The sequence below is a fragment of the Temnothorax nylanderi genome, unplaced genomic scaffold (genome assembly GCF_030848795.1).
Source record: "Temnothorax nylanderi isolate EJ_2023f unplaced genomic scaffold, tnyl_v1.0 TNYL_tig0236_pilon, whole genome shotgun sequence".
Classification (NCBI taxonomy): Eukaryota; Metazoa; Arthropoda; class Insecta; order Hymenoptera; family Formicidae; genus Temnothorax; species Temnothorax nylanderi.
The window spans coordinates 213895-229872 of NW_027249298.1; the positions used below are offsets into that span (position 1 = coordinate 213895).

At 35.8% G+C, this 15978-nt stretch overlaps 3 protein-coding genes and 1 long non-coding RNA gene across 5 annotated transcripts in view; 2 read left to right on the forward strand and 2 right to left on the reverse strand.

Annotated features, from left to right (window-relative positions):
• Positions 1–5723, reverse strand: part of LOC139779637 (uncharacterized) — an 82057-nt gene extending 76334 nt beyond the window's left edge. The window contains exons 1-2 of one of the 2 annotated variants that reach the window (XR_011719952.1): positions 5059–5723; positions 128–219 (exon numbers count right to left, since the gene is read on the reverse strand). This is a non-coding gene — a long non-coding RNA (uncharacterized lncRNA). The remainder of the gene's footprint in view (positions 1–127; positions 220–5058) is intronic. The other variant, XR_011719951.1, reaches the window with a different exon arrangement.
• Positions 1633–3815, forward strand: Spase12 (Signal peptidase complex subunit Spase12). Its single transcript, XM_071718049.1, has 3 exons — positions 1633–1835; positions 3073–3132; positions 3207–3815. Exons 1-3 carry the CDS (start codon positions 1791–1793, stop codon positions 3387–3389), a joined length of 288 nt encoding a protein of 95 aa, XP_071574150.1. The 5' UTR covers positions 1633–1790; the 3' UTR covers positions 3390–3815.
• Positions 5724–10088: 4365 nt separating the features above from the next.
• LOC139779639 (uncharacterized) lies at positions 10089–12895 on the forward strand. The gene is made up of 4 exons (XM_071718053.1): positions 10089–10862; positions 11614–11672; positions 11988–12285; positions 12611–12895. The coding sequence occupies exons 1-3, from the start codon at positions 10842–10844 to the stop codon at positions 12247–12249; spliced, it is 342 nt and encodes a 113-aa protein (XP_071574154.1). The 5' UTR covers positions 10089–10841; the 3' UTR covers positions 12250–12285; positions 12611–12895.
• Positions 12896–13245: 350 nt separating this feature from the next.
• LOC139779623 (uncharacterized) lies at positions 13246–15213 on the reverse strand. Its single transcript, XM_071718029.1, has 3 exons — positions 15142–15213; positions 13569–13645; positions 13246–13437 (listed from the first exon to the last, which is right to left on the reverse strand). The coding sequence occupies exons 1-3, from the start codon at positions 15160–15162 to the stop codon at positions 13296–13298; spliced, it is 240 nt and encodes a 79-aa protein (XP_071574130.1). The 5' UTR covers positions 15163–15213; the 3' UTR covers positions 13246–13295.
• Positions 15214–15978: the final 765 nt, after the last annotated feature.

Consider the following 15978-nt stretch of genomic DNA (forward strand, 5'->3'; position numbering starts at 1 on the left):
AAAAATATCATTAAACTTTTCAAGCTGTCAAACATTCTTGTCTTTCATCATTTCTTCATTATATATACATAATGTATTCATTATGTATACATAAACATGCAAAATATTTATAAACTGATAAACATACCTCTGCTTGCAGAGAATATCTTCTACGGCATTCTATCCATCATCGAAACTCAAGTCGAAATTGCAAAAGATGATTACAACAAATTTAATTCTCTGAAACGTATATAGTTTTTAAATTATATATTAGTTTATAAACATTCGTATACAAAGTGCGTAAAAAGAAAAAAAATTAATTTTAATTTATTTTAGTTCTGAATATCACATATATATAATTTCGTTAATTTCAGATTTTTATAAAATTTTATAAAATTGATGATATAAAAAAATAATAAAATAAGGAAAAAGAGAGAGAGAAGATAGAAATAAAATCGACGATAGGGGAAGTTATTTTGATTTGTCTCAGAAATTTTGCAACTTTACAAATTGAGCTTCTATCGCACTTCTTTCGATCGCGTTTACTTTTTATGAGAAACAAATTGAGACTCGTCGTTTAATCAGATATATCGCGCGATTGTGACATGAAAGTGGAAGCGATGCTTGCGTTATGCCGAATCGTGAATTTCTATAATAATTTCGTAATTGCATGCAACGGGACGACACGCTATTTCGATATATTTGGAGAATCGCGCGCCTTGCGTATAACGATTTCCTTTGGATTAGTTGCGAATGCGTCGCGTGAGCGGAAAAACGCGTCGAGCTGCATGACGCATAGTTGAAGTATGTCATCAAACGTCGCGACGATGAAGGAATATCTATGAGTCCCTATCTACAGGAACGCCAAATGTAGAAAGCCAGCGATAGAGCGATAGAGCAAACTCGTGCGTGACAACACTTTTGGCATTCGATTACTTAATTGCAATTCGCCAAGATTTCGATAGCGCATGCACGTTCTCAAAAGTCGTGTCTCATTTTCATCACTAATATTTAGTTAATCTTGTCGTTAAATAGCTGGAATATGACTGATCTTCCTATTAGACCTCCTACAGAAAATTTCGTCAATACAACAAACGAAGATGAATAAACACGTCTAACATTATTCGTTATTACACTGTTAAATTCGTAATGTCAAATTATATTCAATTTGAATCATTTTTAACCATTCCTAATCAATATGTCGTTATAATTTAAAACAATATGTTAATTTAACTAAACCATTAAAGTTAAAATAACACTGTTTTGTATTAAAATAATAAATTTTGACACACATGGTAGATGCTATTTAACTTGAGGTGTTGCTTTTTAAATTTCATCCTTTAATATTTAATAACAGTGGCATAAGACTCGTAATACGTGTATAAAACAATTCAGAGTGTCATAGAAATTACATCAATAATTTAAGTATGTTAAACATTATATTGACGAAATCGATCGAATTTTAACATAGTTACACGCTTACACGCGCAACATATCTCAGCTACATCATCCGAGGCGGATGCAACGTAGAAAACCATATATCGCGCTTCTAAACGAGTTTGGCAGTCCGTTTAGGATCAATTTTAAAATTCGCGCTGCACGTGCGCGCCGCATCGACTTCGTGTGCGTCGCATCTGCGCAATCGACGACGTCAACACACGACTGTACCTATCATCATCCACGTCGACCACGTCCCGAATCGAAGACAATCGAAGACGACGAAGATCGAACCAGACTACCAGACGAACTGATCGAAGCAGTTGAAAGGAGCGTCTCTGTCCTCCACCGCCACGTTCCTATATTTGTTCACAATGAACGCGTGGATGCAATACTTCAAATCGATCCCGACGCATATGGTAAGTAATGAGATTCTCGAACGATCACGCCGAAACGGCTATCCGCGACAAGTCCGACGTGTATTCGTTATTCGCGAGGTTAGGATCATCGAGGCACCGTATGTCAACTAATCGGCGCTTCGTCGAAATAATTTTTATTGTAAATAAGTTACATTGTAAATCTTTAACTAAATGTTTTAATTGTACTCTCTAAATCTCATAGAGTGGTTTCGCCACTTATTAATACATTAGAGTGATTGCAATAGTCACTCCAAAAAGAGAGGGTTGTTACTCGAATTCGAGTAAATGCGGGCACTCATAAGGTAGGAGTGAATTTTTCACTCAAATTTTTAGAGCGGCTACTTTATTGGAGTGATACGATCTCACTCGAAAGCTATAATGAATCACTAAAGATCGACTGATAAATGACTCTAAAGCGTCGTCTACAATGGCAGCAGGAGTATACAGTAAGACGTAAGCAGTAAGTTATTAGCATCGTCTACAATGGCAGCAGGAGTATACAGTAAGACATAAGCAGTAAGTTATTGACTAAAGACCTTGGCACATAGAAAAACTTAAGCAGTAAAACTCAAGCAGTAAGCAAATCAGCCAATCACAGTCAAGAACTTAAGGCACGGCCCTAAGCGGTAGCGAATCCATACCGTTGATTTCTTACTGCTTAAGTTTTACTGCTTAAGTTTTTCTATGTGTCCGGGCCTTAATGGGATTTTTACAATTCAAGAATAATCGACTGTGATTGGTCAATAGCTTACTGCTTACGTCTTACTGCATACACCTGCTGCCATTGTAGACAACGCTATTGACTAATGGGATTTTTACAATTCAAGAATAATCGACTGTGATTGGTCAATAGCTTACTGCTTACGTCTTACTGCATATTCCTGCTGCCATTGTAGACGACGCTTAACAGAGTGAAAGTTTCCACTCAAAATTGTAGAGTGACATAATTCACTCCTATGAACACTGATCTACTGCATTCAAATGGAATGCGATTTCATTCCAACTTATAGATCTCAATTTTACTCTTTCTTAGAGTGGCGAATCACTTGAAGTGCATAAGCTCAATTTTCACTTTTCATTACACTTGCATGTCACTCGTTTTGAATGATATTTCACTGTTTGACTTTTAAAGAGTATATGTACTCCAGTTATTTATAAACTCATATGCGTTATTTCTACACTCTTTGCGAAATCTTGTACATTTATGCATCCTCGTTACCTGTGTCATTTGTTTTAGGATTATGACGGCCAAGCCAGAGCTGAGAAACTGTCGCGGATCATAATAACGTTATTTGGAGTAAGCTACAATTATCTCGAAATTTTGAAAATACTCATTGATAATTGCAGTACAGTAATTGTGTATTCTTACAGGCGGTTGGCCTAGTCTGGGGATATATCATTCAACAATTTTCGCAGACAATCTATATTCTGGGAGCTGGGTTTGTCATGGCGGCGTTAATCACTGTACCTCCGTGGCCTATGTACCGCCGCAAACCATTGGACTGGCAGAAACCACAGTCCGAAGTTACCACAAAGCTCAAAAAGAAGAAATAATTGCCGGACGTTTATGATACCTTTAACGAAATTTAATATAATAAAATATGCAATTGTCAATGACGCAAATTTGATTGCTGATAGTGCAAATTTAACGCACTGAGCATTTATTTTTATGCAATTATGAGACACAAATGGTCTTAATGAATGCATAATGAATGCAAGCGTATATCGGAGCAAGTATGAATGATAGGCCTTAAGGTTTCTCTTTTGGTAAGATACACGTATTTATACTTTAATGTCTGTTGGCTGTATAAGTGATTACAAATAAAAGAATATTGCACATGTATAAAAATAGATTTATGAACTTAGGTAATGACCTTATAAATAGTAATGAATCAAGAAAATTTTAAGAGCCAGTTGATAACATTTTTATGCCGGCTTGATTAATTTTTATGAGAATAAAATAAACTTACTGATAAATTATCCAGTGAAATTCTGAAAATCCTGATTTATTTCCCTACATTATGTAATACTGTATACTTAATTTTCCTTCGTGTGCATTATATAATAAAGTTTCAGCGCTTATTAACTATCGTAATTAAAACAGAAACGATTAAAGTAATTTGACAATTCAATAAACCTAGTATGTACATGAGCAATACATAAAAAGAGATTTGTAGATACATTTCAATTGAAGAATAGGCAGCTCGACAATCCGAAAAAGCTGACAGTCTTCTCAAAAGAATAATTTCTTTTGAACGAATATTACCTCATCATGAAATATTCATAAATGATTATCATTTCTATCGCATAATGTAAGTTCGGAAAGTACAAGCCACGTATATATAATCAAATAATTACCCGACGTTATATCGCTTTGGTTTCGCATTACAGGTGGTTACGTAAAGAAGAAAAAAGGGGGAAGAGATTACTCGCCGAGCGTAATCCTTATACGCTTGCAATAATTTTGCACGGACGATAGCGTTTCCCTTCCGCAACGGAACCACTCTTATATAATCACTCGTTCCAGAAAAGGCATGCAGCAGCCACAGATCACCTCTCGTCGATCAATTACGCATTCTTCGCGATTACCGCATGCCGGTCGTCTTTGGTCAGATCGGTTGGACGCGTTCCAACGTTGGACTTTCATCGATCGTGCTTATCCATTTTCTCCCATCGCGAACTGACTGACCGTCATTTCCCTCAAAATCAAACGCGTCTATTACTTTCACGGAACGGCCGGGCCCCGCGCAAAGACGGTAATTGTCGCGGCGCAAAAAATTCCGGGATTCAGACATGATGTGGTTAAGTTATAGCGTCCGGAGCTTTCTCTTTCCCTGCTTATGCTATTTCTAATCACCAAATAAGTTTACGAATTACAAAAATTTATATAAGCGTCCTACAACTTTAATTTCAAGGACGCCTGATGAACTTCGAGTTAATCCTTTTTTTATTTTTATTTTATTTTATTTTATTTTATTTTATTTTATTGATAAATATTTCTCTCTCTCAGTAAATCTGTTCTAGCCCATTTTAAGATAATATACGAATGATCCCAGACAGCACCATGTCCAAAATTGAGATAACATAAGACGTCTTAAAGATGTCTTTATGCGTGCTGTCTGAGATGTTATAATCGTATATTATATAATAATTCATAGACCCGTTATCACGCACATTAAAATGAACGACCAGTTTTGCAAGCAATAAATAACGAATCACTCACCGTCTTCAGCTGCATAGATGATGCCACACGACACTTTCTCGGCCTCCTCCACCTTCGTTCCATCGTTACCGCATCTTAATTTCTGGCACTTTTACTCACACGACGAGATCACTCGTGTAAACAGGTTAACCACGAACACGCACTAATTATAATTATCGGAACACAACGAACGCGCGGCACGCTTTGAACAGCACTCCTGACGTCAATCGGACACAACACGCATTTTATTACATCACAGAAGAACAACACACAGATAACGCAAGACATGATAACGCGAAAAAATAGGACCGCAAGTTACGATTCGCCCGACATCCGTGACTCATATTTGCGCAAGAGGCAGACGATGGAGGAAATTTGAAAATGGCGCGGCCAACTTCACGCACCACCCACCACGGCGACGACGTAGCTAATCCTTTTACCTGCTACTTCGAATTTTACTGCTAATGCTAATTTGACCTTTACGGATAGTATACGCGTGAGTTTTAAGGCCACTGATATCTTATATCGTTACATAACTGAACAAAAATGTATTAATTGAAATTAAAAATAAATGTTCGCGGAATGTAATATCCGAAAATACAAATAAATCTCACGAGATACGCGTTTCAACGAATTGCCAACGATACGAATCTACGCTACACGATGAATAAATACGAAGGTTAATCGCAATTATACTCACTAATCAAACGCCACTCGACTCGGCATCGAAAGATTTTGAAAGAAAGCAACTTCACCCCGGTACAACGTGAGTTAGTGGCTAATTAACACGATGGACTATCCGAAAACGTACTATCGAGATATTACGTGCATGTAATGTACTACATAGTATAAATGCATAAATCCCGCGAGAAATACATATTAATAATAGACGACCGATATGTTACGATACTTTCCGTTGCTTCGCTAACTTCTCGCAGGAAAGATTACAATTTTCTCCCGGCCGCGAACGCGTCTCGAAGGATAATGACGTGTCACACGGAACGCGGGCTCGGCGGGCTCACCCCGCTGCGGGCTCACTTCTCGCTCGAATCTATAATATTGTGCGAACGACAAAAGTCAAACTGTGCATATACAACAGTAGGGGAGATCGGGGCGAAGTCGTCACTACTTTTTCGGTGCCAATTTTTTACAACAAAACAAATAATTTGGTAAATTTTTACAATTAGGGCCCCACTTCCGATGACCTTGAATTTGACATATATTGTCAAGGACACCCTCCCGAGTAACATGCAAGTGATTTTAGTCGGAGGTCGCTTTTTATTAAAAAGTTATTAACAAATAAAGTTTGAAAAATATAGCAGCTATTTTGAGTATTGGAATCTGTTCTATGTATTTTTGCCCCCCGAATCCAAAACTGTTGATAAAATTTGGGGGTCGCTTGTATTTACTAAGATATTGTGGTAAATATTGACATAAAATCATTATTTCCAAAAGTTAATGACTTTGTGGGGTAGACCTTGCTTCACCTTGCACAGTAAACATAATTCTCGTGTTCTCACAAAAATCATAATGTGTGTGCCCTGCTTTAACAAAAATCACAACTTTTATAAAGCAGGGCATACACACGTGTGTGTGTGCCCTGCTTTAACGAAAATCACAACTTCTATAAAGCAGGGCATACACCCCCCAAATTTTATCAACAGTTTTGGATTTGAGGGGCAAAAATACATAGAACAGATTCCAATACTCAAAATAGCTGCTATATTTTTCAAACTTTATTTGTTAATAACTTTTTAATAAAAAGCGACCCCCGACTAAAATCACTTGCATGTTACTCGGGAGGGTGTCCTTGACAATATATGTCAAATTCAAGGTCATCGGAAGTGGGGCCCTAATTGTAAAAATTTACCAATAATTTTAGTAAAATGTGGTATACCGTTGTAAAGAGTGAACCCTTGGCTACAAAATTTATACGGACATTTTTGGTCTACGTCGCTTTGTTCAACTGGTATAGAGTGAAAACGACAAAGGTCATTGCCAGGGCGGAGTCATTCCATTCTCGGACTAAATTTTAAATGAAAATTCATAATTCCGATCATGAAAAATAATAGGATACATTTTATTAATTATTTTTTAATAAAAAAATGGAAACATTAATTAAAACACGATGGCGGAAAATAATTACAAGAAAAGTGCACACTTATGTGCCCTACGCTCGCACGTTTCTCGTCAGCTCTATTCTGCAGTCATATATCTCTGAGCACACGCAGCACATATTATCCAAGTCCTCGCCGGAATCCGACCACTGCTGCTTCTTTGACTTTGATTTTCGCCCGAAGTCTCCATGATATGGCTTGGTGACGACTTCGCCCCGGACACAAGTTTCAAGTTTAGTCGCTCATAAAATATTAGAAATCAATGGAAATAAAAAAACTTTACTGGATTCGTGTTCAGCATGCATTACACTTTAGAATCACTTAATTTGAGATTCGGAGATACAATAATATTTAAGATATTACAAATTTTCGACGCGCAAAAAATTTTACTTTCGACCTCCGAAAACACGTTTGCCTCGATAAGAATCACAACATGGCAGATAACCTCACTAAATTCCGTTGGTCACGTGGGCACTAAGCCGCGTTTACAGTATTAATGGCGAGTTCACACAACATACGGATTTCGAGATAATTGCAATGACGACTTCGCCCCGATCTCCCCTACGTTGTGCGGTAAACATCGAACATTGCTGCGTTATTTATAATCAATTTGTTATCTTTCTAGGAAGTATTTAACTGCAGAATAAACTTATATTGGATGTTTTATTTCACATAAACGCTGCTGCGCGCGCGTTTCACATTTCAGTTGCGATAAACGACGCCGTTCGCACTTCAATGCAAGATGTTTATTCATAGTATTTGTCCGCTTTCATTTGCTTTACAATCTTTACAAGATAATTACGATCTTAGATGATCACGATTATTCTTGATTAAGAATTTTTATTTAAAAAAGTTTTAAGTTTTTCGTAACAGAATTAACATTTGCTATTAATTAATTTATTGATATCAGCGGTTTGCTGTAATGTTAATTAATACTCGACTTACAATTCGAGAACTAATGTCATGATATTTTTGTATTAGAATTTTCGACTTCAATTACCCAGACACGTACACCACGCATGTCCATCGGGACATAAGGCGTTTTAAAGATATCTTAAGTCTCAAATTTGGACTTAGTGCTGTCTGGGTAGAGTCTTCAAAATACACTGTTAAAATATTGTACAATAAATATGAGACGCTATTATAAAATATAATAAAATGTTAATTTGTTAAAGCGTTTTGAAAGAAAAATTTTCGTAAGAAATTAAAATTCGGTCAAGTAATTATTTCGCGCGTAAAATTGTAGCATTTATTCTCGAGATATTCCAAGTATTACATCATAAAAAGTTTTTATTAAATAATGTGTACTGTGTCACGTTCTTCGAAGTGTATTATACATTGCCGGTCAAGACGCATAAAGAACTTATATTAACGCGCGCACAAAGCGAGGTAAAAATCGCTCGGCGTAAACGCGTTAGCTCTTACGCAATCCGGGATACCGGATATGCATGTATTGGTGAGTTTATCGGTACGAATGATTGCTTTTTTATTTACATTTTTTTTTTTCCGCTCTTTCTTCTTTTTGATCGCGCGGTTACCTGCTCCGTATCGGGATACGCGAAGGTTTGTGTAAGAGGGTTACGAAACGCTTTCTCCCTGTATGATGGATATTTTAAGTATGCAGCTTGCACCACTTCCTGTTACACCGGTGGGTCCCCCGATACGCGATCGAAAAAAAAGAGGAAAAGAGGACATAATTTGCAGTGGAACATGTAATATGTACAACACGGTCTCGATCGTTACCTTGGTCTTAACACTGAATCGTTTGTTTGGAGAGTCTCGTAATCGATCTGAATGCAAAAGTACCGGCATTCTTGCCGGTAATCTTATATGCAATTGATATATATATATATATATATATATATATATATATATATATACGATATCCCGATATAAGATACATGCAACTATGCGTCTGAAAAGAAGTCCAAAACTGCAAAGCAAACAACGCTTACTGTCATTCGAGATAGGTATTATAATCCACAATTTCGTAATTATACCTTGTACCCAATCGCAATTGAAGTCTACATATTAGGCCATACTTTACGCGTTAATTAACGCATTTATTGAAGTAAAGGACTATGCACGCAGCAAAAAATATATAAATACATATATAAGTTGCGGAAGGAAATTATTGCAGGGTACCATTCATGTATACGCGTTAGATCAACAACGAGATTTATCGTCGTGTTTGTGTTCGTTTGTGAACTTTCGCTAATCTAATAATCGGCTTGGTATTTACGATTAGAGACGACCAATTACGGGCGCGAGCTAACTTCCTTCAAAATTCCGCGCGCATATTTGAGTTAAGTCGCTCATTATATCATTCGTGACTAGGACGATTATGTATACGTCCGGCGCGACATCGGCGCCATCATGTCACACTTGAATAATAAATTTACATTCCGCAGAACTTTGACCTTTTACGGGGATTTGACTCAAGTTTCTCTCCGAAACCAGAAGCTGTTCCGGCGACGACGCAACGCCGCGAGTGAAATCAGTACAATTTATTGGTGCAAAGTCGAGGGCGTTTCGTGCGTGTACGAATGAAAATATTTCTATAGAATCAGCGGTAAAAGTATCTCTGGTGCAACGAACTTCCATTTATTGTGCGTTAGTTTAAGAAAAAAAAGAAAAAAAACCACCCAATGGAAGTATTCTGGAGACCAATTTGTTTCGCTTCACGTGACGTAACACAGATTTCCTGACATTTTTACAACGTAACTCCCGCATAATTCATTAACTTACTTAAGCTAACGATAAAATTTATGTTTTTGGGTTTCTGTGCGCACTCTCACTTCTTTCTTCACTCTCGCGGAAGCATTTCTTCCACATATACACGCGTGCGTATCTTTATTATATCATAATAATTAATTCAAATACGAAATTGCGATGTGTGCAGTAAAGAAAAGTGATTATATAATGAAATAATAATACTATATAATGCAAAATGTTAATTACAATGTATCTCATTAAAATAAAGTAACATTTTCACTCAGCAAGCAATTCGTAATTCACCATCTCGTTACAATAAAAGATATAAGATTTTCGCACTAAAATATTCAACAAAAGATCATTTTGCAATATATTGAGCGGAATAATGACAATGTTACAATATTATAAAGCGATGAGTCACACAATCGTCGCGTTCACACTTTTCCACGGAAATTAGTTTCGACAAGGCGCTCTTCCCTCTTCATATCGCCAAGAAGCCTTGACGATTCACGAACGATAGGAAAAAGGAAATTGTCCGAATTACATACGAATATGCTTACTGCTTGTTATCGCGCGAAATCCGACCGCGCACGCATGCACACGCCCGACCGTGCGTTCTCGTGCGCTACTCGATCGGAGAGGCGCGGCTTCAACGCACGCCGCGCGCCATACGCACATCGGAAAGTTACGCAGCTCCGAAACACGAACGTAACGCGGGGCTTCGCGTTTCCTTGCTTTTACGTAACCCCCTAGGATCCCGAGCAACTTTGCTCTCCCACCCCGTGCAATTTCACCGGGTGGTTTTGGCCATCGCCGTGTCCGTCCTTTATAAGCGGACATCCCCGACGATCAAAACACAGAATCGTATCGGCAACACAGTTCGCAAACAGCGCAGAGCACGCACAGCCGTCGTCCGCCGCGAATTTTCACGGAGTAACGATCGATCGATTAAGACAGACAGAGAATTCGAAGATGCGCTCCCACACCATCGCTGTGAGTGATTCACTATAATATAACGTATTATTTTCATCGCACTCGTAATTTCGGCTTTCAATGTTCGTCGTTGATTTTTGTGATCGTCAGTGATTTTAACTAAGTCGTATTTAAGTATGTATTTTCCGTCAATTTTGCAAAATGTGCACAAATTTTGTGATTGCAAAATTATTTTCGAGAATAAAAGTCTCGAGAGATTTCTCGATATCCAAATCTCATAATCATCTGGTATAATTAAGTCGTACTTTTCAAATTCAAGTGAAACTTTAACTAGGACAGATAAGTAAAATTGTTTAATGCTTTTTTTTATCTTACTATATAAAAACACTTAACGGCGACAGAATTCATTGACTGTTTTTGCAGAGCTGTAATTGCTTTCGCCAATATTTAATAAAATAAAATAACCATCAAGAGCATTTTTTTACTTATTAATCATTCTTTAATGCATTAAAATAGCGGTATATCGGAATCATGTTTAAGTACCAAAAAACGGCGAACTTCTCTTAACATTAAAATCCTCGAAAGAAATAGAAAGAAAAAAGATTGACTTTATTGACTGGATACTTTGAATATCTAAATAAATCATCGCTGCTTAGCAGTTGGTGCTTTTGTATCGCCGCAATCCAGGAAAGAGACGACAGGAGTGGTGAAACGATTAAAAAAAACGCTGTGCATTTAAATGACCTCTCTGGTACGCGATGCACTTTCGATATTACAAACAAACCGCGATCACACACCTCTCGTGTTGCAGTTGCTCGTGTTCGGAATAATGGCCGTGGCTTTGGCATCGCCGCTGCCGGGTCATCATCAGTAAGTAGCGCTTTGACAGTTACTTAAATTTGGTCTAATCGAACTAGAAGCTTCAGTAACACTTACAGTTACATTTTTTTCTAGAATTGCTCATTATTTTAATAATTTATAATGTAATTATATAGTTATTATATAGTATTGTTTTATAGTTTTATAGTTTTATATAGTACAGTATTATGGTTATTATATAGCATAATTATTATTTTAATTATTTATTATATAACAATTGTTTATTACATAACAATAAATAATTAAAATAATAAGTAAGGCAGAATTAAATACTGTATGACATTGAAAACGATTGTATGACTTCAGTGAACATCATATTATCCACGTGCCCTACAAGGTGCACACGATCCATCATCATCACACGAAGAAGATACACGTGCCGGTACATCACGTCGAGAAGGTCCCCGTTCCTGTTCCGTATCCGGTGCATCATGTCGAGAAGGTAGCGGTCCCGGTACCTGTACACCATGTCGAAAAAGTGGCCGTACCTGTCCCAGTCATACAGAAGGTTCACGTCCCTGTACACATACCCATACATGAGGAGAAGTTAAGCCATGGCTGGCTTTAAAACGGAATACTTTATCTTCAGTTTTAATTATGTTAGGTTTGTACTGTTCATTTGTAACTTGAATATAAATCTGTTTAATATTTTAAAATTATATATTGAATCGAAAAAGACATATTTTTAAATATACATTAAAATTTTCATGATCTTAAATTTCTTAAATATTTCTTAATATATTCTCGAAAAAGAGAAGGAGAAATTTTATATACTTCAAGTAGGATAAATCTTTTTTCTGATTGAAACTATAACAGCAGAAAATGTCTACAAGTTATTTTTATTTTTTAATATTTTATTTTTCTTTGTATAATTACTCTAACTTGCAAATTGATTTATCGTGTACTCGACTTGCGAACTGGCTTTCCAGGTTATCGTACAAGGTGGAGCTCGAGTAAGTAAAAGCTAATAAAATGCATTCCTCATTACGGATCCATTGATAAGAAGTTTCCTCGTGGAATACAAAAGAGGACGAAACCAATCAAGTACAAAAATCACTCGCGCCACCGTGAGCAGCATTTAAGGATTTAGCATAAGAAAAATACTCCGTATGCATGCGTGTGTATTCAGAACGAAGATACTTGTACATACTTTACATCACGTTACATTCTCTCATCATTATTTTTATATATAATAAACGTTTGATAAAAAGGAAGATATTTTGAACGTACATTTATTCATTTCCTTTGTTTTTGTTAAATAACTACTTTCGAAAATTCCACATTTTAAGAATCTTATAGATAGAAATTAATTGCTAATCATTATCATTTTTTATTAAGTCATGCACATGTATATAATTTAATTAAAAACTATATTTTATTTTTTTAAAGACGTATTAAAATAAATGATAATCACTTATCCAAATTCGCAGAAGCCACGAGAAAATTATCGGATTAAGAAGTAGTCATTAATCTATAAATATGGTTTATTTTGCATAATTAACAGTGTGAAACAATAACAAACAAGTCGCCGTCAGGTATCATCAATCGATTATGATTAAATAACTTTGCCGTGACAAGTTCTTTAATCACGAAGAAGTCGTGAGACGAAATAATTTACCAGCCATCTTCTTCGTGATGATGCTCATCGTGATGGTGATCATCGTGTGATTTAACTTTAACCGGTATGTAAATCTTCTTTACATGTGTATGATGATGCTTGTGAATATGATGCGGCACGTGGATGATGAAGTGCGTGCTAAAAAAGCAAGTTCAAGTTTCTGCGAATATTCTTGCTGTGTCGCAAATGTATAGTGAAAAAAAGTCGCTATTATCTTTCCTTCATCTAAAAAGAATATAAGAGCAATAATTCAAAAAGGAGAAAATTACTGTTCGTGGTGATGTCCGTCAGGATACGGCATCGCCGATACTAAAGCACACATTGTGACAACCAGCAAAAGTAGAGCCTAAAACAGAAAAATGTTGCGTAAGATGCCATACAAGTTTTGTTTTGAAGATTTTAGAAATTATCCGCTAGTTTTTCTAAACGTCAGAAACTAACGTATATACAACTTATAGTTTAATTTTTGATCAGATCGGAAATAAATCACAGATCTTATCTTTTGCACGGTTGGAGAAAGTATCTGTTAATCATATTTACTGTGATTTTATCGGGAAACCAGGGAATAAAATGGAAATGATAATGATCGAAGTAGACGTATCGTAAAATTGCAATTATTAAGTAAAAGTCTAATAATAAGAAGAAATTTTATTGGCAATCTTTGAAATAATGTCTATATACATAGATATATGCATGGAAATTAATGTATCAATTTTTTTCCTGTTTTTTTATCACGTTATCTTCTTTTACAAATATTGAGTAATTAAGCTAATTAGGAATCAATTAAAATTATTGAAAAAAAAAATGTGTTTCTTGTATTTTTCTATATAGAGAGTATCTCATTACCGCTGTATTATTTTTTAATTGCAAGTTTTTTCTTTCTATCTCTTTCTTATCAACTTATAAAATAAATATTGTTTTAAAGAAAACATTGATTTTAGATTAATTAATATAATAAGTCTATTGTTAGAAAACAATGCGGAGATAAAAATCAAGCAGCCTATAGAATTTATACTCTTATTACGAAATAGTAATTTGGCATACAAAGGTACTTTACGAGTACTTAGTTTCATAAATAATAATGATTCTTTTATGCAAATTTAAAATAAAGACTTATTATTTTGCATATAAGAATTATGGAAGAAATGTAAGTATCTTCTCATTTGATACATTTAATACGGTTTGACACAATTTTTGTTTGAAAAATGTGTACCTTCCAGAGCCTCGAATCTTTGATCATTTTAAAACAAAAGAAATTTCAAATGTAACAAATAAGTATCTATAGAACAAAATTCTCAATAATAAGAATTAATTGGACGCAGTTCTGCAATGCGGAACCAACTCCAAAACTTACTTTTCGATTAGAGCAAATTTCGCGAAATAAAATTTTGTGCCAACGTTATCTCAAATATAATGACCGAACTATAATCTTCCTCAAATACAACTCCATGTGTTATATACGTTTTTAGAAAATCTTTTATTTTTCTTTCATGATTACTTTGCAATATATATATAGAACTAAAAATCACGAAACTTAGTTCCTTACCTATAATTGCATCCAATTAAAACTTATAAGATTTTTTAAAACTGATTAAATATTTTAATGTTACACACAAAATTTGTTATAAATTGCAGATTGGTTAAAGTGGATTTTATCTGCTTTTTTTAAAAGCAAAGTAACTTTAATTATCGTGCATTAGCATTTGCGCATTAAGGATCACTGAAAGGAGAAGTGAAGATGAATCGTCGCTTTGTAAAGCGTACGCCTGCAAGTCTCATTTTCTCGCATGATGAGACGAACAGACATCACATAACGAATTCACACCCAGATTCGACACCCACGTGTATTCCGAGCTTGGTCATGTTCACTCTTTGTATATATGTATTATGCGCGAAATGTGCGCTTGACTCTTCTGAAACTGCAGCCGTCCGGTGACTAAAAGCCTCTTTTACAGCCAACCTTATAAATGGAGACCAAATCGAAATAGTCAGTGAACCGTGGATGAATGTTGAACAACAACGGTGGACCTGTTTTCCTGAAAACAGTTCCTGGGTGCACCACACTTCACTTCACTTGAAATCATTCGCACTTGAGTGGTTTCACACGAAATCTCACGTGCGGTCTCGCACACGCGCATTGTCGTGAACGTAATTTTTCTCGAGCTTTCTGTTCGCAAATTTCGACGTTCACGCTTCGGTTCGCAGGTAGACGGCATTGTCTTCCTCGAGCGTGGTCACTTCTGGCGAATTATCTAGTTCAAAAGTGTCGAAATGCACTTGAAAAAAAGAAGCAAACCCGGAAACTTACCGACAAGATTTCTCCTTCAAAGGGAAATCGACGCATTATTCTCCAAATAATGAAAGTAGATGAGTTACCTTTATTCCTCGTCGAATATCACGGTAACAAAATATCAGGAAGTAGGGAAAATTAAAATATAGATGAAAGAAATAATATGCTTATAAAGAAAATTGTAATTCCGATGAGATAACTTCCTTTTTTTACTTTCGAGTGAAATCGATTTACCGCAACAGTTTAAGTTGCACAAATTGCATGACTCTTCGAAAAAGCGACTGTGAAGTATATTCTCATTTTCTTCATACCTACTTCATTTCTTATTCGTTTTCTTATTCTTATTCGAAATATTCGCTTACTACACTTATTACGCGGACTGTCATCAC